Source organism: Neopsephotus bourkii, unplaced genomic scaffold, assembly GCF_033783945.1.
Source record: "Neopsephotus bourkii isolate Nb327-2 ecotype Australia unplaced genomic scaffold, CSIRO-AGI_Nbou_v1 NB_1027, whole genome shotgun sequence".
Taxonomy (NCBI): Eukaryota; Metazoa; Chordata; class Aves; order Psittaciformes; family Psittacidae; genus Neopsephotus; species Neopsephotus bourkii.
In genome coordinates, this window is record NW_026901516.1 from 1,754,266 (window position 1) to 1,775,840 (window position 21,575).

The following is a 21,575-nucleotide window of genomic DNA, read 5'->3' on the forward strand; positions in this document are numbered from 1 at the left end:
TCATTAACATTTTAGAAACAACTAGTCTGTTTGGAAGTTCATTTTTGGAAGACATTCGCCATTACCATGCCAGCTCGTAACATACTATGTATTACCAGCCCATCTGCTAGACAAACTTTATGCTGTTAGTATAGTTAAGGAATATGGTCTGTTGATAACTGCATAGTTTCTGCACTTCAAGTTTAGACAAATGACTGGGATGTCTGAACCAAGTACATCCATCGTGATGGCCACAAAAGAATCATACAGGCAGGAGAGACTGGTTGTGGGAATTCACTGATCTGCCGTTTTAGAGCCTCAAAGAGAGGGGTTTCAGCTTCTGAGAAAAAACTGCACAGTTCAGCTGTACCGCATTATGCCTGTGTCACTGTTTTTTTTCATAGCCAGATCTCAGACTGTTTACTGGAAGCAGTCACAGCCATTGCCCTACTACACAGCTGAAACTGAATCAGAGGTTTCCTGACTTAGCCCAATCACTTAGCAATCCAGAGAAAGCAAGAGCCCCAATGCTTTTAATCTACAAAGCTGAGCCCCCCGCTTTAATATGCAAAATGACAAAGAAAAAGAAGCAAAGAGGGCCAGACGAACCAAATGCCAGAAGACTAAAAGACACTTTTCATTCTATGGTATCTACAGTAACAGCCTCCATGACATTTCTAAAAAGCACACTATTTCTACTCACTGAAAGCTTCATAATGTATTTCTAATTCACTGTTCTAAAACAACAAAAATGTTCAACTCTCAGTGAAGAATAATTTTGCATCAAGTGTATTTTTTGGTTTTACACATTCGTTTAAAACAGTTTGAGTGCATTTCTCAGAACTGGCACATCAAAATACTCCTTTTGCATCAGGCTTATGGAAACAGAAAACTGACAAGTTCACAAATGCTGTTTTTTGATGCTCAGTTTGTGTCCTCAGACTAGTTTCTAATTACAGGGCTTACTATGGAGCATAGACAAGCAGTGTTTGGAAGCAGATGGCCTAAAGTTAAATACAAAGCATAGCATCATGAAGTTTAAGATTCTTGCTTATATGGAAGAACATAAGCAGGGGATGTGGTGGGTTCCTGTCCAGCAACTAAGTGCCCATAAGCCACTTATTCACTCCCATTCACCCCAATGGGTTAAGGGAGAGAATCAAGGAGCAAAAGCAGAAAAACCCAAAAAACCTCAGAGGTCGACATAAAGACAGTTTAATAAGTGAAAGAAAACAAAAAAAAAAGATGGAAGTGATGCAAAGACTACCACTTACTACCTTCCCCCAGCAGAACGGTATATGCAGCCAGTATCCAAGCCACAGCTACTTCCCCTGACATACACAATTTATTGCTGAGCATGATGTTACATGGCATGGAATACAGTCAGTTTGGATCAGCTGTCCTGGCTGTGTCCCCTGCCAGCCTCTTGTCAACTCCAGAAACAGAGGTGGCTTTAACACTGTGCACGTTGTTCAGCAATAACCAAAACACTGATGTGTTATCAACGCTACTTTGGTCACCAGTCTAAAACACAGCATCATATATGGGCAGCTATGAAGGAAATTATCCCAAGCAAGCCCCAGTGGAAGTGGGTGACACACCTTTCACTAGAAGCATACCACAGCCTGCAGAAGGCTGTATTGTATTAAAGAGCTACTGTCTGCAGCATGGAGGGATATATCTTTATGGGTACCTACTTATTCACAATTTATCTAAAAACCTGAATGTGGAATTTACTTTTTTATTGTCCCTCACTTTTGACAAAAAAAACCCAACAAACACCTTTGCCAGTAATTGAAGTTACCTATTTCTCCATTTTCCATGGCTCTGATATCTGGTCGTAGCCGGCAGTCAGTTTTGGGGATGATACTCTCCATTTCTTTGTCCAGCTCATTCAAAGCCATAGCAAAGCTAGTAAAATTATACATCTGAAATTCAGAGACAAAGATAAAAGGTGAGTATACAATGTCTCCGGCAACTAGTCTTAATACATAAGAAAGATTTCACTATGTTTAAGTTTTTATGATGTTTTTAGACAGCAGCTAGGTGCTTTTTTTATTGTTCAATCACTTAAGATAGGAACACTCAAGACACCAGGGAAAAATGCACTGTCAGGCAGAGTGAGGTGATCTGCGGTGGTTCTGTTTAAGCAGGCAGGCATCCAATTACTCAGTGCACTATTTCTCTCTTATCTTCTTTTTCCAGTCCTACTGGTATTTTCCCTATCTCTGTAGAGAGATTTGCTCCTTGATAAAGTCACTGAAGGCACCTTTCTGTGTTCCAATTCTTGGTCTTTCCAATTGCACACATACCCTTTCATTCTGCCCACTGGCTCTCCAGCTCCACAGCCCTGCACACACCAACTCAAGCTATGAAGGCTTTGCAAGCATCTCCTAGGAAATGTCTGTCCATCCAACCCCACATTATAGAGTTACGGTTGTAGTGGGAAAGTTTGTTGCAATAAACAGGCAAATCCAGACTTGTTAATTAAAAGATAACAAAGGGGTTTGCTTTGTGTTGAAGACAGAGAATAACAGGACAGCACACACTTTCAATGAGCAGAAGCATAGCTGACCTGGGCTGAATTTGGGGGTCTTGGAGTTATCTTCCACAGCAAAATACTTCCAGGAATAACATACACACTCTCCGAATCTGGCAATGGCATCTCATCTGATTCCTCAGTATTGCCCACCTGAAAGCAGCAAAGAGAAGAGGAGGAGTTATATGAATCATAAACCATTTAGACCCATTCATTCCAACACTGGAACTTCCTTGACCAAAAGTAAGTAATTTCAGTCACAAAAGACTTTTCTAAATGCTTGTCAAGAAGGATAGCAGCATTAACATAGTATACATACTCCCAGTTCCCTCCTAGTGGAAGACTATCAACAGTTTCTTGCATCAACATCTCTTATATATAACCTGGATGTTCCAAGCTTTAAGAAATGTCATTTTTTTCTACCACAGAGATGCCCTGTTTACTCAAACACAAGCATTTCCATGCCTGGTATTTAGCTCCGCTATCATTTCATTAACGTTTAAGAACAGAAGTAATTCCTCATCCTTCCACATCAAAGAAACATGGGCACATGATGCAAAAGCTGTCTTCAGTTTGCACACAGTAAAGCCCTACACTAGTGCTCTTTGCTTAGAGGAACCTTTCTTTCCATTCACCACTCCACTATTACAATGGCAAACTGCAAACATTAAATGAGTATCCTAGATTAGCTACTTCTGGGAAAGGTATGCTATGAAGGCTGACATACAGCCTGAGGCAGCAGCAGCCACAGCACTGTGAAATACTTTTCCCAGAAAGGGAAAAACTTCACCCAGGGTTACTAGGACAGTAGAGAACAACTGCTGTAGATGTGACCTGAACTAGTTCTAAAGCATGACCCATTTTATGCGCAGCTTTAAAAGTAGGTGGGGTCCAGTGCTGCTGACACCAATTCTGCCATACAAGCTACCTGACAATACTGAACTAAAGCCAGCTTGACATTGAACGTGGCTCTACCAAGAAAACTTGGCGTCACTATCACAGCTAAAACCAGCAGCATGTTTTAAGAGATTAAAACCTAACTGGATTAAAACCAGCACTGGAGATTAAGGTTGAACTTAAAGGCAACTAATACTTTAAATACATTGGCTACATGCCAACAGCTTCAATCCTGCTGCTAACAAGCTTTGCTTTCTGATGGTTGCGTCAGATAATACAGACCAATGTTTTAGTGCAAAACAAATCCAGTACTCAAACTAGACCCAACTGTCCTCTGAGATGATTCATGTGTCATGCCTCTGAGAAAATTAAGGATTCTGTTTCACTGTGGAGCACTTGGATACAGTGTTTTTAATAATGAACAGTTTGCAAAGTAATCAGAACATGCAGACCAGGTTCAGTGCCTCAGCTATTAGGAAGATAAGGGTTTTAGCCAACTGTATCTCAACTGTGCTTGCAATCTGACATTCTGTCCTTGAAAGGACACCAATCAATCCTGCAGAAGTCAGGAATTTGAAGCAGAACAGACGAGTAAGGTATCCTTATATCAAAACAAAGACACTTCAAATACCAAACTGTTCAACTCCAAACCAACTTCCACAGAAAGCCTACAATGGACACTGCCATTTGTGCCCTGGTGGATACATAACGTAGGAATTACAGGAGTTTGTTAAAAAGTGGATCTTCATGTGCTCTCAGTATATTGCTAGGAGGGTAGAAACAGACTGCACCAAAGCAAGACTTCTGGTGTCTGTAAACAAGAGCAGGCGCTGTTGCTTTACATGATGCTCTTCCATATACTTGCACTGGAAATACTGCACGAAGTGCTTTATCTTGATTTAAAATAGGCTCTAGTTTATTCAGAACAGAATTATGCTGGTCTAACCCCAGCTCTATAACTCTTCTGATGTTGGTAAAATGTCACTTCTGCATGCATGAGGGTCTGCCTTGCTTCCTGCAAAATTACTTTTCCTTAAATTTTATCCCTATTAAAAAAAAAAAAAAAAAGAGAGATTCAGGGGAAAATCCACTGCAATTTGCAGAAGGACTCACATTGAAGCAGGTCCCCTAAAGGGAAACAGGAGCGATTCCTCATTTGTAGCAATACAGCATGGAACAATAGTTGGAATATAACTAAATACATCTGAAAATTCTAAGAGAAGTTTTGAAGACCAGGTACGTTCATGCTTGAATGAATCTTTCACTACTGTGAAGGGACAAACCACGTCCAGACATGATCCATGAAACTTGGCTCACGTAGATGCTCAAAACCCATGAACAATATCAACTCCTCAAACACAAGGGGGCAGTGAGAATACACATTCAGCAGACTGCCTGACTTCTGTGCATTACAAAGCTTTCAGTTTTCTACACAGAAATAGTTCTGTTAAATGAGTAAGAAAAGCCTGCTTTTCTGGTGTCAGAGCAACACTCCAGCTTGAGCTTCATTTTGAAGTAATAGTCTTAAGCATTGTTGGGAAATGCAAAGCAGTAGCTGAACAAAGACACAGGGTGTGTTTTTCTCTGCTCCTTCTCCCTAGAGCTCACAGGGTCAGACTTGAAGAGAAGCAGTAATCCCCAGTGCTTTAGTGCTCTCCTGATGACAAGCACTGGTGCAGTCTCAGGCACATCAACAATCTGAACCTGCACAGAAACAATTGCTTTCAGAGTTCTCTCTCTCTTTTTTCTTAAGAAAAAAACCTACCAACACCCAAACCAACAAAAAAATCTGGCTCCAGTCAAAGCGTAGCAATCCCCGTTTAAAGGTGTTATGTGAGTGTTATTCTTCATCAAGCTGTATTTTATCACGTACACCATTCACCTTAAACAAAAAGCATACTGCTGACCAGAAATTTGGAGGAATTAAGAATGAAGGCTTGGGTTTACTTTTCTTTTACAAGGATTTTCTGCATTTGTTCTGAAAGCTGTACAATATGATCTTCTATCAAGATGAGAAACTAGTCTACCCTGCCTCTAGAGGTCAAAATCCTCCTATTAGAATATCAGTGCTATCACATATGATCAGAACCATGGTCCAACTGATGGATATGCTATTTCCTCCATGCGACTTGAGAGAAAGATGCTGGCAATGAACCAGCCACTATTTAGATCACTCCATGGTTTGGATAGTTTAAATACAAATCCTTGAAAAAGAAAGTATTTCATCCCTTAATGATAGTACTCATCCAATACATTTTGTATCCTACTAGGAAAGATAAGTGAAATAAATCTTAATGTTCTAAAATGCTACTAAAACTTATTTTAGCTGCCTTCTGCTTTTGAGATGCTTTATGTGAGTAATACCTGTTTACTGCTTTTCTTCTCTTCTGTATTTTTCTTGTCAAGTTTTTTGTAAGCATCAAATGTAGCTGGGTCAACACTGTACAAACACTCAGTCCACTTCCCATACAGCGCACAAAGCTTCTTTTTACTGTTAAAAAAAAAGACTAAGTTTACAAAGGAGCTTAAAGAGATTTATTTCATCATTTCAGGCAAAAACACCTGAAAGGAGAACTTTTGAGAGCAACTCCTAAAACTCCATTATTGATGTTCCCCAACTCATACCCTTGCTGTTGCAGGTTCATGCCTTTGACAGACTACGTTAAAAGGCATTCAGTTCTAAGGCTCCCATCAGAAACAGAGGACAGCCATTTGTTTCCTATTAGAAATGAAGCCGTTACCTTTTGTCCTGAATATAGCCTTCAACTTTGTGCAACTCCTTCCCAAAGAGGCCGCAGGGCTTAAAGCTCAGTATACATTTTTCACCAGTTCTGAAGGCAGAACAAGAAGGTATTAATTACTTACAAATACTTTTCTTTTTCAACTTATAGCAAGTGAAAGCACTTGTGCTCTTAACTTACTTATGGTTTGTTATTTCTACGTTTCCATACTGCTCAATCCAAAGTTTGCCCACAATAATGTTATGCACACAGCACGTAGGATTTGTCCATGTGTAGGCTTCATTGTGTCTAAAGAAGGGAAATAAAAACTGAAATACTGCATCGTTGTACTGGATGTTGCTCTTGCAACCAGCCATCATCTCTAAATTGCACCAAGTCTTGAAACAGACGTGGTAGTAAGTCAGGAAACCCAATAAATTTATTATCCTATTGCTACAGATTTTATCAGTTCCTTAAAACAGCCACTTCAGTGCAGTCACTGCTAGCACTGAATGACAAACAGGACTCAAGCATGTTAGTCTTAGTAGTAGTGATGTCCAAGAATCTGCAGAACATACAGACACAAGCCCAAACTACTACTACTATCACTACGTGGTTAGGAAACATGATGGCAGTTCTTTTCATCTTCTCATACACTCCTCCCCGCAAAGTGATATGCCATCAAACATTAGTATGTGGGTGTTAAACAAGTTCATGAGATTCTAATGCACACTAATCATCATGAATGTGGCCACTGTGCCTCTGCAATTATTACTTATCAACTTACTCAAGAAGCTCCAAAGTCATTGTGCCTTTTGGTTCTGCTTCCACGCTCTTGCCCCAGAATTTGAGTTTAGGATAAATTGATCCATGAAACACAAAATCATTATTTAAACCTTCAGCATAGAAAGCACTGATTGGTGGATGATGGCTAACTTGCTCTGAGAGAAGTCTAAATCCAAGATCATCTCTGCAAAATAAAGATAACCAAAAGCACAGATCTATGTAATCAGTGTAGTGAAGTTGCAGCTGTTTTCCCCATGGTGAAACAGATGGCTGGGCCCATGCATAGTTGTACTCAGTTCAAGGCTTAGTTACAACCCTACGATAAAACAAAAAGATCAACTAATACACAGAACATCCGCATTCTAAATAACTGAAGACAGACTGGACGAGGCTTTGAGCAACATGGTCTAGTGGAAGGTGTTCCTGCTCATGGCAGGAATATTGGAACTGGATGATCCTTGAGGTTCCTTCCAACCCAAACCATTCTGTGGTTCTATGCTAATGTAAAAAGGTAATAAGGATTACTAAATCCGATCAGCCACCATGTTTACTTTTGATAGTGACCTCTTAAACTTTCACACAAACATAGGGTAAAACCTTACCTGAGAGAAAAAAATTTACCTTAAGTGCGCCTGCACATTAATAGACTAAAATTGCCTATTTGTATTCTGGGCACTCATATAATGAATATTACAATTGTAACACCTTCTTTATGAACCACTCATCTTTTTGACCGGACAGTTTCAGAGAAAAAAAAATCATCTTATTAAATAAAACTTGCTTTTAAGCCTGACAAATTTCATTTAGAATCATAGAATAGTTAGGGTTGGAAAGGACCTTAAGATCATCAAGTTCCAACCCCCCTGCCATGGGCAGGGACACCTCGCTCTAAACCATATCACCCAAGCCCTTGTCCAACCTGGCCTTGAACACCGCCAGGGATGGAGCATTCACAGCCTCCCTGGGCAACCCATTCCAGTGCCTCACCACCCTAACAGGAAAGAATTTCTTCCTTATATCCAACCTAAACTTCCCCTGTTTAAGTTTTAACCCATTACCCCTTGTCCTATCACTACAGTCCCTAATGAAGAGTCCCTCCCCAGCATCCCTATAGGCCCCCTTCAGATACTGGAAGGCTGCTATGAGGTCTCCACGCAGCCTTCTCTTCTCCAGGCTGAACAGCCCCACCTTTCTCAGCCTATCTTCGTACAGGAGGTGCTCCAATCCCCTGATCATTCTCGTGGCCCTCCTCTGGACTTGTTCCAACAGTTCCATGTCTTTTTTATGCTGAGGACACCAGAACTGCACACAATACTCCAAGCGAGGTCTCACAAGAGCAGAATAAAGGGGCAGGATCACCTCCTTCGACCTACTGGTCACACTCCTTTTATTTGCCAGATATGAGTCGAAGAGTTAAGTAGTCTACCTCCATTAGAAGGTGTATTGGTGACCACCAATGTGTAATAAAAGCAACTCCAGCAGCTACTAGGAGAATGGAGGGAATCCTGCAAGCTAAAGTACATTCTGCAAGCCACCTGACATATCTAATAAGACATCAGGTACATCGAAACTCTTCAGTGCATCTTCTTTTTTTTACCTGATCAATTCATATGTCTCTCCAAGCAATGGGTTGAACGGCTTCCCTGTACGTTCCCACTGCGAGGCCACAGCAGACACAGCAAATGCAGCAACACACTATTCAGAAGAGAGCACACAGTTAATCTCCTGTATCTTAGTCTTTACCAACCACAGTCATGGTATTACAGAATGAATTTTTCACAATAGCTTAGCAAAGTTCTGTTTGCAAGGCAGGGGAGTAAACAGTTTTCATCAAAAGGCTAAAAAACCCCCAATTTTTAGGAAAAGCAAAACATTTTCCTAGATAAGCATCCTGGTTTCGGTTGGGATAGAATAATTTTCGTCCTAGTAGCTGGTACAGCACTGCGTTTTGGATTTAGGAGGAGAATAAAGTTGGTAACACTGATGTTCAGTTACTGCTGAGCAGCACTTAGAACTGAGTCAAGTCATAGAATAGAATCACAGAATAGTTAGGGTTGGAAAGTACCTTAAGATCATCAAGTTCCAACCCCCCTGCCATGGGCAGGGACATCTCCCACTAAACCACTGTCACCCAAGGCTGTCATTTTCTGCTCCTCACCCCACCCCACCAGCAAGCAGGCTGGGGGTGCACAAGAAGTTGGGAGGGGACATAGGCAGGACAGTTGGTCCCCACTGATCACAGGGATATTCCAGACCATATGGTGTCATGCTCAGTATACGAACTGCAGGGAAAGCTGGCTAGGGACCCCTGCTCAGGAACTGGCTGGGCACCGGCTGGCAGGTGGTGAGCAACTGTATTATAACTTGTATATTCTAATTCTTTTATTATCATCATTTTCTGTTCCTTTTCTATTAAACTGTCTTTATCTCAGCCCACAAATTTTACTGCTTTTTCCAAATTCTCTTCCCATTTTGTGGGAATAAGCAAGCAGCTGTGTGGCATTTAGCTACCTTAATTGTCTGCCAGGTTAAACCATGACAGTCCTGGTCACATGGTTTGAATGCACCTGACTTCATCTGGACTCTTGGGTAACCTGCTTGTTGAGCAGGTCATCACAAATTACCTCCAGCACAGCTAATTCCTTCAGGTACTAGATACCTTTCTGCATAGTGGCCCACTTGCCTGGGTGACATAAAACATCTTCCTTGAAGGGACGCATCTCCTTCATGCCTCACAGGAGTCACCTCCAGAGGCTGAGGATTTGTGCCACTTTTCAGAACACCTCGTCACTGCCCTCTTCTCCGGAAACAGATTCCAGCTGTTTGACTTCCTCAGCCTCCAATTCCAGGCTACTGGCCCTGGTATCCCAGCATCTGAGCAGCCAGGCGATAATGTGCTGACCAGGATGAAGCTGAAATCTTTTCATGTATCTTGTGGCTCACTCATGGATAGAGATCGTTTATAAATCATCATTTGTGAATTCTTCCTCTTTCTCTTCCCAGGTCAGTGGCCACCTCTCTCCCTCCTCCCATTCTCATGATGGCCCTGCTTCAAATCAGTCTGCCTTGTCCACTACTTCTGCCTGCCTCCTTTTAGAAGTACCTCCTTATTCCTTTAATAAACCAGCTGACTTCAGCTTCCCCTATTTCTTATTGTGTATAGAGGCAATTGATACTGGCATGGGCTGTTTCTTTTGTTCAGCTGCTGTGCCAGTTGCAGGGCTTAGAGTAGCTGCCTGTTGTTTTCCCTTCAGATCCAGACACCTTCTCTTCCCCTTGAGGGTACTGAATAGTGTTGAAGGTTCAGAAGACATGACCAAGCCCCACGTTGCAGTGATTTGTGTATCTCTGCAATTCCCAGAGTGATAGCACACTTTCCTAAGTATTCTACCAGTTTTTCCGAATTCTGCATTTGTTCAGGAGTGAAATTCCAAACTGTTGGAGATGACCACTGTCTTAGCTGTACCTCCTCCCAGTTCCTTGTGCCCCCCATAGCCTACTTGCTGGTGGGGTGGTAAAAGAAGCTCAAAAGTCCTTGATTTAGTGTCAACACTTCATAGCAACAACAAAAACATCAATGTATTATCAACATCTCATCCCAAACAAGCACTATACCAGATGCTAGGAAGAAAATTCACTATCCCAGCTGAAACCAGGACAGTCAGCGAAACTGGTTAATGAATAACAGAATCCAACATGCAGCAAATAATGAGAGTTCCTCCTATGATGAGACTATCTCCAAAGAAAAAAAATCCCAACCCATTCATCAAGAGCTAAATTGCAGAAGTTACCACACCCAAGTACCTGCATTCGCTCGGTCGTGCTGGAAACTGAGCTGGCTTTGTGGATGAGGTATGTATGCTCCATGTACTCTGTAAGTCGCTGGAGAAAGCTCAGTGGCTCATTGAAGATAACCGGCATTGTGATCTTCGACAGCTCCTGATGCACAAATGAAACTTGTGTTAAAAACCAAATGACTAAATACACTGACCTGCAGTGACCGAAGTGTAAGTGGCTTATAAAACAACAACAAAAAAAATGATGCTCTTAAGTGCTAATGCCATGTGCTTGACCTGGCTCTGCTAATGCCAGAAAAACCCTGTACATCCCTTATGAGCCTGATAAGCCTGTGCTGACATTAAGGCTACTTCTAAAACAAAAACCAAAACATCAATCAAATAAACTTAATATCAAAAAATGCATTACGAAGGTGAGATGAAACAATGGAATGGTGTATTAAGGACCTTTCTAAAGACTGAATTATTTATTACTTTAAAAATAGATATAGGCAATCTAATTACTTAAACACATTATCTTCTTTAGAGTCAGGTAGGCAGGCAGGGAAAGAAGGATGATGAGAAAGGACAGAGAAACATGGTGGCACAGGAGTGAAAACCAGGACTCTGTATTCAGAAGAAAAAGGGAATTTTTGTAAAAGGAATAAAAATATTAACAGAGGTCCTACAGTTCTGATGCAGTTTATTCTCCTTCCCATTTTTAAAAAGCATGCCCCCTAAAGGCGTTAACATATCAGAGTTTTAAGCTGCCTGCAAGAAAGCCTGTAGTATGACCACTGGCACTGTGCATGGTAAACAGCACTGTTCTTAACCGTAACAGCAGCATATGGCACTAACAGCTTTGTCAGACACTTTTGATACAATCCATGCTAAGTTCCACTCCCCCCACCAACTCCTGTGCAGTATTTCTGCAAAACAGAATTAAGATCTTTATGGTGGCTTTTTTTTTCCTGCACACACCTTATGTAAGACAGGCTTTCAATCTGCTCTTTGTATTTTAAGATTATAACACTTTTCCACTAAAGCCACTGTGAGAAGGCTCAGACACTTCACAACCACTCAGGAGACTTGGAGCTGCTGATACAGGTATTCCCCAGCACTTCCACATCTCATTGCTTGGTGCTGTTTGTAACTACAGCAAGGGGATGAGGAGAAAATCAGTGACTAAATGCACATTACAGGCTGGCAGAGGTTTATCAGCAGTAAGTACTTTCAGCCTACTGCAGGGATCTAATGGAAGGAACTCTTCTCAATCCACTCTTAGCTGGAAGCAGATTAGATGCCAACCAGGTAACCTCTGATCTGGCAACCATATGGCTAATAAACACCATGGGGGCAGGGGAAAGACTGAGATAATAAAAGAAAGGGAGAAGAGGAAAAATGAAGTAGTTAAAAATGAAGTAGTTAAAAATCTTAAAAATCAAGAGAAAATGCTTTTACTGAAGGAATATTGCTCTGACAAGGTCTTACCTTCTTGAGTTGTGAAAGCAAACAAAGCATAAGCAGCAAATTAAAAAGGTCCCTTGTGGGCCCCAAGTGACACAATCACTTCCCATCTTTTATCATAGCTTTCTGATTACCTACCATTCCAATGCATTTTCTTAAGATACTCCAGATACTGAAGTCATTTCTGGAAAACATTGGAGATGGCAAGCTTGTTCTGCAGAAAGGAATAGGGAAGCAAGCAGAAGTAAGAAAAGTGTTCCATTACTAACCATGACCAAGAAACCCAAATACTCTTCTTTGAAAGTAACAGTTTTCCAATTTTTAAATTAAAAAACCCAAGGGGTTTTTGGAGCACTTAAACTGTTTTACCTGCACAGAAACCTGAATTTCTCCAAAACCAGAACAATTCCGTTCCTTTCATTGTGCATAAGAGTAGTGGAAGAGAATTTCTACATCACTTATTACAACAGTGCAAGTTCTTTCTGAGTATGTTCACTACGTCTGAACAGATTTGAGAGTTAAGGAGTGAAGTTGTTTTTTTGCTAGTCACCTGAACCCTGACAATGAAGGGCCATGACATTTATTGCCTATATTAAGATCAGCCTTCAGGTACAACAGAAGAATCAGCATCATTAAAGAACAGAACACACAGCAGCCTGTTCTACAGGGGACTGACATATCCTGAAGTGAATCTTAAGCATGCTTTCAAAACCAACATTAAGTCTGTATAACACAGCCTGTATTTCTCAGCTTTGCAAGAAATCAGGCATGGATTTTGTTCACTTTTCATACTGCTACTCACCAGACCAATTATTAATCCAATCTACCTGCAGGAAAGCATAAACGTAGGTTGAAGCTCTTTGTCCATAACATTACTAAAATTTGTGTTTGGATCATGAAGCTACTACCAGTGAGACAAATTCTCAAGAGGTATTTATTACCTCCCATACACTCAAAATGCATGACCTATTTGAATTTCAAAGTTTAGCTAACTCTAAATGATTGTGTTGCCTTTCTAACCAAGAAGGTTTTGTTTCCCCTCAAATTAGCTAAGCCAGTATCATTTTTAGAGTGTGAACAGGCTGTAGCTGCCTCCTCCACGCCTCTTCTCTGGTAATCAGAGTGCCAAAAGAAGAAATTAGAATTAAAACAAATTCTATCCAGGCCAAGATGCTAGTTTCAGTAGCTCTATTTGCTGTGTTACCTCCCATACTTACCTGCTACTGAAGTACCTCCTTTACCAGGGCTGATGCTTCAGTTTTCAGAACAAACAAAACCAAAACAAATGCTCCTTAAAATACAAGCAGCCCTATCTAATAAAAACCCAAGTCATATGCCTGAACTCCTCACAGTAGCAAACTACATTTTGTTAGCAAGTAGCTAACAGCCTAACACTGACTTGTTCCACTCGGCTCCCATGCAAGGGATGAGTGGGTAGAAGGATTTATTTTAATTGACCAACATGACATCACTCATTCCATACTCTAACTTTCCACCGATACAAAAATATTTTGTGCAACAGATTACCTTAAATAATATCAGGTATAAAATACTTCTGTAGATGCTTTGATACATACGTCCAGGAGAGGACAGTGTCCACCAAGTAGTCAGTCTTACCTTCTCTTGTAGTGATTACTTATTTTTTTCTGCATATTCTTTAATGAAGGCAGTTAGCTGACCCAGTATTTGTGTTTTGAGTAAGCTCTTCACATGCCTCTAGTTTGCTAAACTATATACAGGGACTGCTTTTTCCCTGCATATAAAAAACTCAAGTTTTCAGTAAAGTTATCCTGTCCAATTTGTTTAATTACTTGAAAGTCAGCATTCAGTTTCAGCCATTTACCCATACTTCCTACCTACAGCAGACAAACCTGATATGGGAGTCAGAAAACACAAACCAGTTTTAAGTCACCAAGAAAGATCCCAGGGACAAGTAAGGACACGTTGGAAAAATGACAGGCAGCCAAGACTTGAGGCCCACTAACCTTGACACACTCCCTGTGATTAAGGGAAAGGTTTATGAATGCAAAAATTTCCTTCCAGAGGTCAATTTTAGAAAGAACTCAGGAAGTAAACTTTAGCTGTGAGTGACAAAAACATCTGCTGGAATCTCTGTGCAGTAGAACAGATAAGACGTATTTAAGATGGTTCACTTAAACAAAAACATTTGTCCAAAGCATCACCTATAGTAGACCAGCTACTACAGGAATCCTGTGGGGAAGGAGACACATGCTGTGATGGAAGGCACATTTAGCTTGCTCTTCATGTAAACCTGAGCAAAGTCCTGGCTCCCCAAAGCTACACAAAAACACATCTGCATTCTGAAAGGTCCCAATGAGGGGACCAAAGGGAACCTGACAACAAAAACTCACCAATAACAGGGAAACAGCAGTGACAAGCGGATGTTAAATGTAGTCTATTCAGGCTAAGATGTTAGTTTCAGTAGTCCTATTTGCCGTTACCTCCAATAGTTATCTGCTACTGCAACACCTTTATCAATACTAATGCTTCATGACTGATGCATAAGGGGTTTTTTGGGTTTTGGTTGGTTAGGCTTGGAAGGGGATGTTTATTCTTGGGGGTTTGTTGTGGGTTTTTGGGGGAAGGTTTTTCTTTGATTTTGGTTTTTAAAGTCTGGCTCAGATTAATAGTTTCCCTCTTAAACAGAAGTGATTCGAATACTTGCAGATTATTTCATGTACTATTCTCCTATCTCTCAAACTGTCTGCAAAAAGTTTTAAGAAGTCCTCTATCAAAACACTCTATGAGCAATCAGTAGGATGGAAACTACATTAAAAAACAGAATAAGACATCAGACTAGAAGTGGCACTATAATCAAAGATGGTTTCACCTGTATTTGTATGTACATCCCAACACTGAATTCCTCAGAACCATGCTCCCCACACTCAAAACCTGATCTCCACCACCCTGTGCAAAATCCTCACCACTCAAATGGGAGAGGCAGATTAGAACTCAGGCTTTCTAGATGAAGGTAGGAAATACTTATGCTGATTTCATATTTGAAAAATCATGGCAGTCAGGTGAAGTTCCTGATGACTGGTAAAAGGGAAATATAACCCCCATTTTCAAGAAGGGGAAAATGGATGACCCAGGGAATTACAGACCAGTCAGTCTCACCTTTGTGCCTGGCAGAATCTTGGAGCAGATTCTCCTGGAAGGCATGCTAAGGCACATGAAAAACAACAAGGTGCTTGGTGACACTAAGGGGAAATCCTGCCTGGCCAATTTGGTGGCCTTCTATGATGGGGCTACAGAATTGATGGACAGCGGTAGAGCAGTTGATGTCATCTACCTCGATTTGTGTAAAGCATTCGACATTGTCCCACACAACATTCTTGTCTCTAAATTGGAGAGACATCAATTTGATGAATGGACCACTCCGTGGATAAGGAACTGGTTGGATGGCCGCACACAAAGAGTTGTGGTCAATGGCTCAATGTCCAGCTGGAGACCAGTAATGAGTGATGTTGGGACCGGTCTTGTTCAACATCTTTGTCAGTGACATGGGCAGTGGGATTGAGTGCGCCCTCAGCAAGTTTGTCGATGACACCAAGCTGTGTGGTTTGGTTGATACGCTGGAGGGAAGGAATGCCATCCAGAGGGACTTTGACACGCTTGTGAGGTGGGCTGATGCCAACCTCATGAAGTTTAACTATGACAAGTGCAAGGTCCTATACCTGGGTCGGAGCAATCCCAGGCACAGCTACAGGTTGAGGAGAGAAGAGATTCAGAGCAGCCCTGAGGAGAAGGACTTGGGGGTGCTGGTCAATGAGAAAATGAACATGAGCCAGCAGTGTGCGCTCGCAGCCCAGAAAGGCAACTGTATCCTGGGCTGCATCAAAAGGAGCATGACCAGCAGGTCGAAGGAGGTGATCCTGCCCCTCTGCTTTGCTCTCGTGAGACCTCACTTGGAGTATTGTGTACAGTTCTGGTGTCCTCAACATAAAAAAGACATGGAACTGTTGGAACAAGTCCAGAGGAGGCCATGAGGATGATCAGGGGACTGGAGCACCTCCCGTATGAAAACAGGCTGAGAAAGTTGGGGCTGTTCAGCCTGGAGAAGAGAAGGCTGCGTGGAGACCTCATAGCAGCCTTCCAGTATCTGAAGGGGGCCTATAGGGATGCTGGGGAGGGACTCTTCATTAGGGACTGTAGTGATAGGACAAGGGGTAATGGGTTAAAACTTACACAGGGGAAGTTTAGATTGGATGTCAGGAAGAAGTTCTTCACTGTAAGGGTGGTGAGGCACTGGAATGAGTTGCCCAGGGAAGTTGTGAATGCTCCATCCCTGGCTGTGTTCAAGGCCAGGTTAGAGAGAGTCTTGGGTGACATGGTTTAGTGTGAAGTGTCCATGCCCATCGCAGGGGGGCTGGAACTAGATGATCTTAAGGTCCTTTGCAACCCTAACTATTCTATGATTCTGTGACTGCTAAACAGTGTAGGTACTGTCATACGCAACCCAAATGCAGCTGCAGTTCATCTGACGTACTACGGGAAGTTAACAAGATTTTAAGCAAAAGAACTTAATCAGGTCTATTCTCCAAGTGACTTGTTTCCACGTGGTTACCACAAAGGGAAGCAAAAAAGTTACAGCAAACCCAAGGGTGTAAAGGTGGTATTAACAGCTGTCAAAATATTTGGACCTCTCACTTTGCACAGCATCAAGAAGTTGAGATTTCTGTTCCGAAAAGGAGACCAGTAACATCACAGACAATGCATATTAAACCACATGCCCTCTAACTAGCCCCAAAACCAAGAGGCACAAACTGAAGCCAGCAGCTCCAGGTAGATAACGTTCCTGAAGTCCTATCAAACAGATCCTGTACCAGGCCAAACACCACTGCCACCAAGAGCCTTAAAAACAAGGCCAGAAATACCACACAACTCCCACCCGCAGAAAAGGTTATCTCAAATGTTAAGTTTAAATTGGCTGAGCTCTGGGGAGAAACAGTTTGCACCAGTGTTTCTGTGGACAGGTCCCCATGTGTCACCAACATGTCAGGTAAAAAAGCTAAAATATGACCATACATTCTTATCTACGTGCAAAAATTTCTACTTTATCATAGTTTTCACTTCTGTTTAGCAATTAATCATTAGCCAGAGACTCATTTTACTCCAACATCCTCTACTCTCTTTGCTGCTAAAAGACACACAACTCAGAAACAACATAAGCAGAGATCACAGAATTGTTTGAGTTGGAAGAGACCTTAAAGGCCATCTAGTTTAACCCCCCTGCCATGGTCAGGGATACCTTCCACTAGACCAGGTTGCTCAAAGCCCCATCCAACCTGGCCCCCCAGGGATGGGGCAACCATAACTTCTCCGGGCAATCTGTTCCAGTGCCTCACCATCCTCATAATGAAGAGTCCTTTTCATAATGCCTGACCTAGATGTCCCCCATTTCAGTTTAAAGCCATTATCCTTTGTCCTATCACTACATGCCTTTGTAAAAAGTCCCTCTCCAGGTTTCTTGTTTATTGCTTTTCATTCCGCTTTACAAGACCACCAGATCTCAAATGCTTCTTCAGTCATATGCTCCCTACAGTTCTACAGCATAATACAGTATTATGTAAACTTGGCCAAATTATTTCTTTTGTATAGTGAGCGATATATAGTAAAAGACTGATCCCTGTTAAAACTCTTCAAGACAATGCATGTCAACATTTTCATGTTGATTGTGAATTGCCTCCTTTCTCCTCAGTTTCCAAGGCAATAAATGCAATTCAAATGTCCACCTTTACCTAGCGCTTTCTCCCAACCCTGAACTTCCTGCTCTAATTAGGAAAGGCCATAAATACCACCTTGGTAATAGCACAAGAGCAAAGAGCAACACGCTTAGTCAGCTGCTTTATGTTACCTTCCCAAACCACCCCATTATTCCACCCAAGCCCTTATTTGCCTTAGTCTTTGCCTAGCGTGGGAGGGATACACATGCAGAGGTTGAACCTTGAAACATCAGGTCTCTGACATTACCACATACTTCCAACAGTCAGTGCAATTTAACTATTTAGGATACCAAGTAATTAAAGCAGTCTCGCTTGCTTCTGTAAAATTGAACAATAATTTCCTGGTTTTACACAAATCTGGAATCCCCATGATCATTCTGCACATCCAAAACATTTCCAAAGTAGTCTTTCTGAAAACACGCTTAAGTCTGGCTTGATTTTTAGCATAAACATTATATTGCCCTTTCACTGAAACTCGAGCATAGTGGTGTCTATTACATCTCATTAACTCCAGATCTATTGTCCTCTGTTATCGGCAAGGAAACAAACAAAAATGGATCATTTGACAACACAAAATAAGCACATAAAACATGGATGAGACTTTTAGAATAAGACTCCCTTTGTTCACATTTGAGTTCCTGATTCCAGGCTAACAATATTTTTCATTCATTCCCCATACCAACAGGAGGATCAAGTGTCTGGAAAGTAAAGAGGCAACAGGAGGCATAGATCATTAAAGATACATGAAGGAATTAAAATCCACATAGATTTCACTAAGATCTATTAAAAACCAAGTGTGTCCATTTTTACATAGCACATTCTATTTTATTTTTACTTATTCAGATTAAATCATCAAAAAAAACAAATGCAAAGGAGCACACTAGACTTAGAAAAACGTTCTTTATAAAACCATAGCACTACCAACCATTTGTCAATCATCTGTAACAAAGTTTAAAATGTTTTCACAGTTAGCTTTCCAGAGATTCCTGTGGTCTTTTACTCACTATTAAAAACAGATAACACCTTACCTGTGTTTCTTGATCCCGTTGGACAGTGACTCCCCACTGCCACAAACCTTTTCTTCAGGCATGTCTGAAGTTATTGTATCTTTTGAATCCATGTCCTCCAGGGAGTAGGCCGTTGATTCAAACACACTTAATGATTTTTCAGATTCTGAATCTGCAAAAGAGCAGGTGCATGTTAATGAATCTACCGCCTGTGCTAGACTTCAGTCACTAGCAGATCTTCCCTCTTTGTACAAAACTGAAACCTAAGTAGGCTACTGTGTCCTAATGACAGCATCCATTTGGTAAGTAACTAGTACTGCCACTGACTGCTGCAGCTCTGTATCCAGATACAAAGAGACTGCATGATAAGCAAGAACATTAAAAATCCTCTATCAGAGAGAAAATTTGACACTGTTACTAAATTGAAGCTGCTATAACTTGCTCAGGAAAAGTGCCAGTGTCACACAAATACCCAGAAGACTCCTCCTTCTAGGTAAGATTTAAGCTTGATCTGAATTCCTGGACACCCGGGGCTGCCCACAACTTTCACTTCCCAACTTACTGAAGAAGAATCGAAGAACAGAAGGAGATCCTGTATGCAGTGGATTGTATTAGTCACGTAAGTCCCAGCAAACTTTAAATGATAAGCTCAGCAATCAATAAGATAAATGTTGTACTCTGGAAGGTAGGTTAATAGTACAACCCATATCACATCTAAAATTAAAAATATCAACACACCACATTATTTCCCATCAGTGTTTTGGTTAGGCAGGGCTTGACTACCTCTGGAGAAGGGACAGGCTTGCCCCAAATCAGAAAATAAAAATTTCCTGGTAAAAAGCTGTATTTTTGTTCCATGTTTTTCCTTCAAGCCCGACAAGACTGTCAAAGGATTATCCAAATGCAAGTTCCAGGAAGAAAGGGAACAGCTCAAGACAAGTAATGATGCATTCATTTCTACCCCATTTGGGAAATCCTTTAGCAGAAACCAGGTACAATACTGAATGGTAGAGCTTAAATCAAGCCCCACTGCTTCTGAAAAAAAGCACACCCAAACTGTAGTAGACACCATTCCTGCCATGTACTTCTTTCAGCATATGCTACTGCTCTTGGCTGCAAATACCCAGAGAAATAATTGCAAGATTAGTCATCTCTCACACACTGATTCTAATTCAAAGCTAGTAATGAATGCTGAAGTAGTAGTCCATTCAAAAGAATATCTCAGTCACAGATGTCCACTGCTAGGTGCTTTCTTGTTTTGTCTTAAGAAAACTATGCCAGCAGCTTCTCCTGAACATGTAAATTGCGTGTTGCTTTGGTGGCCAGTGGCAAGAACACTTTCTACTGCATCCAGATTACAGAAGGGTCAAGAAGATGACAAAATCCTGCTGGATGGATGGGCTGTACCCCAGTGTCTCGATTCTCTCTACACAGAGTGAGATCTAGAAGCATAAAGCAGATCTTTCATTTCATTAAAAGCATCTATCCCTATTCCTCATCAAGACAGTACTGAAATTAAGCCAGTTGCTAGGGAATGAAAAGAACTGCCAGCTGGTGTTAAGGATATGCTAAAAAAGTGGACTGGCACTCCAGAGAATCTTCTCACAAGTTTCCCCAAATTTGTCTGTCTGGTTCTGTGCCAAATTATGGTATAACATATCAAAGCATTAGTTTGGTGGGTACTATATATAACAAGTAGGATAAGGAGAAGCATTTTTACTTGTGGACAAGTCTGTTACATAAAATACAGATTTTTTCCAGAGATCATAAGCTCAGGTAGCCAGGAAAACATTCTGCATATCCAAATATCACAGAGGAAGGGACACTCTAGCAGTGTAACACAACTTGAGCTTCAGTATCCTGACTGTACCACAAGCTGTAAACCCCTTCAAGGTAAGTACCCTACCTCTATTGAAAGAGCTGCTCAATTGTGCCAACAGTTATTGTCACAAGAAAACCATGAAGCAAACCTGTAATGTAAAGCAGAGCCTGCCCTCTATACAGCTCCTTTCTTCTGTCTGCAAACAAGCAGTCCTGGATGGTAGAAGAGTCACAAGACAAATGCCCTCAATTTGAGCTTCTGAAACCAACCTAGGACTCCAGAGGTGGAAAGGGAAGAACAGCTTCACCAGAACCACTGACCATTCTCTGATATGCTTCTCAGTATAACAAGGATTTTTAAACACTGCACATGATCAGTTCTCCTAATGCTGTGCAGAGACACAATTATGTAGGACTGAGCTCAGCACCTGCAAACCTCTCCAGAGCTGTAGACAATGACCAGCCACCCCTCTCCAGGGCATGTGCCTCGCTTAATGCAAGAGCATGCTATACAATAAAGAACAGTAGAAGAAAGAAACCAGACACCATTAAGAGAAATTGCTCTCCAGAGACATCTCTCCCATTTTCCTGGGAAATGGCTCTCATTGAGAAAGAACGACTACAACAGCTCCTGCCAAAGATCTCAATCTTCAACCCCTTAACTTCAGCAACCTTTTTTAACCCAATTACTTTCATAAGCCTTGAGTGTTTAGGCATCGGAATGAGCAAGCCTAGTATTGTATCGTGAGCACAGATCAATAGGCAACTAACTCAGACTGAGCTTTTCCCTGTGTACTTGCAGCTAACTCTTTTCTGAATTAAGATTTGCATACTCC

General features: G+C 41.4%; 1 protein-coding gene across 3 annotated transcripts in view; it reads right to left on the reverse strand.

The window, feature by feature from the left end:
• OSBPL1A (oxysterol binding protein like 1A) overlaps positions 1 to 21,575 on the reverse strand; it is a 76,406-nt gene that overhangs the window by 5,496 nt on the left and 49,335 nt on the right. For all 3 annotated transcript variants that reach the window (XM_061360519.1, XM_061360517.1, XM_061360518.1), the window contains 10 exons: positions 18,940 to 19,090; positions 12,303 to 12,378; positions 10,726 to 10,860; positions 8,519 to 8,616; positions 6,923 to 7,105; positions 6,337 to 6,444; positions 6,157 to 6,246; positions 5,780 to 5,906; positions 2,555 to 2,671; positions 1,784 to 1,907 (listed from right to left, as the gene is read on the reverse strand). In XM_061360519.1, the coding sequence (XP_061216503.1) occupies positions 1,784 to 1,907; positions 2,555 to 2,671; positions 5,780 to 5,906; positions 6,157 to 6,246; positions 6,337 to 6,444; positions 6,923 to 7,105; positions 8,519 to 8,616; positions 10,726 to 10,860; positions 12,303 to 12,378; positions 18,940 to 19,090 (1,209 nt within the window). The remainder of the gene's footprint in view (positions 1 to 1,783; positions 1,908 to 2,554; positions 2,672 to 5,779; positions 5,907 to 6,156; positions 6,247 to 6,336; positions 6,445 to 6,922; positions 7,106 to 8,518; positions 8,617 to 10,725; positions 10,861 to 12,302; positions 12,379 to 18,939; positions 19,091 to 21,575) is intronic.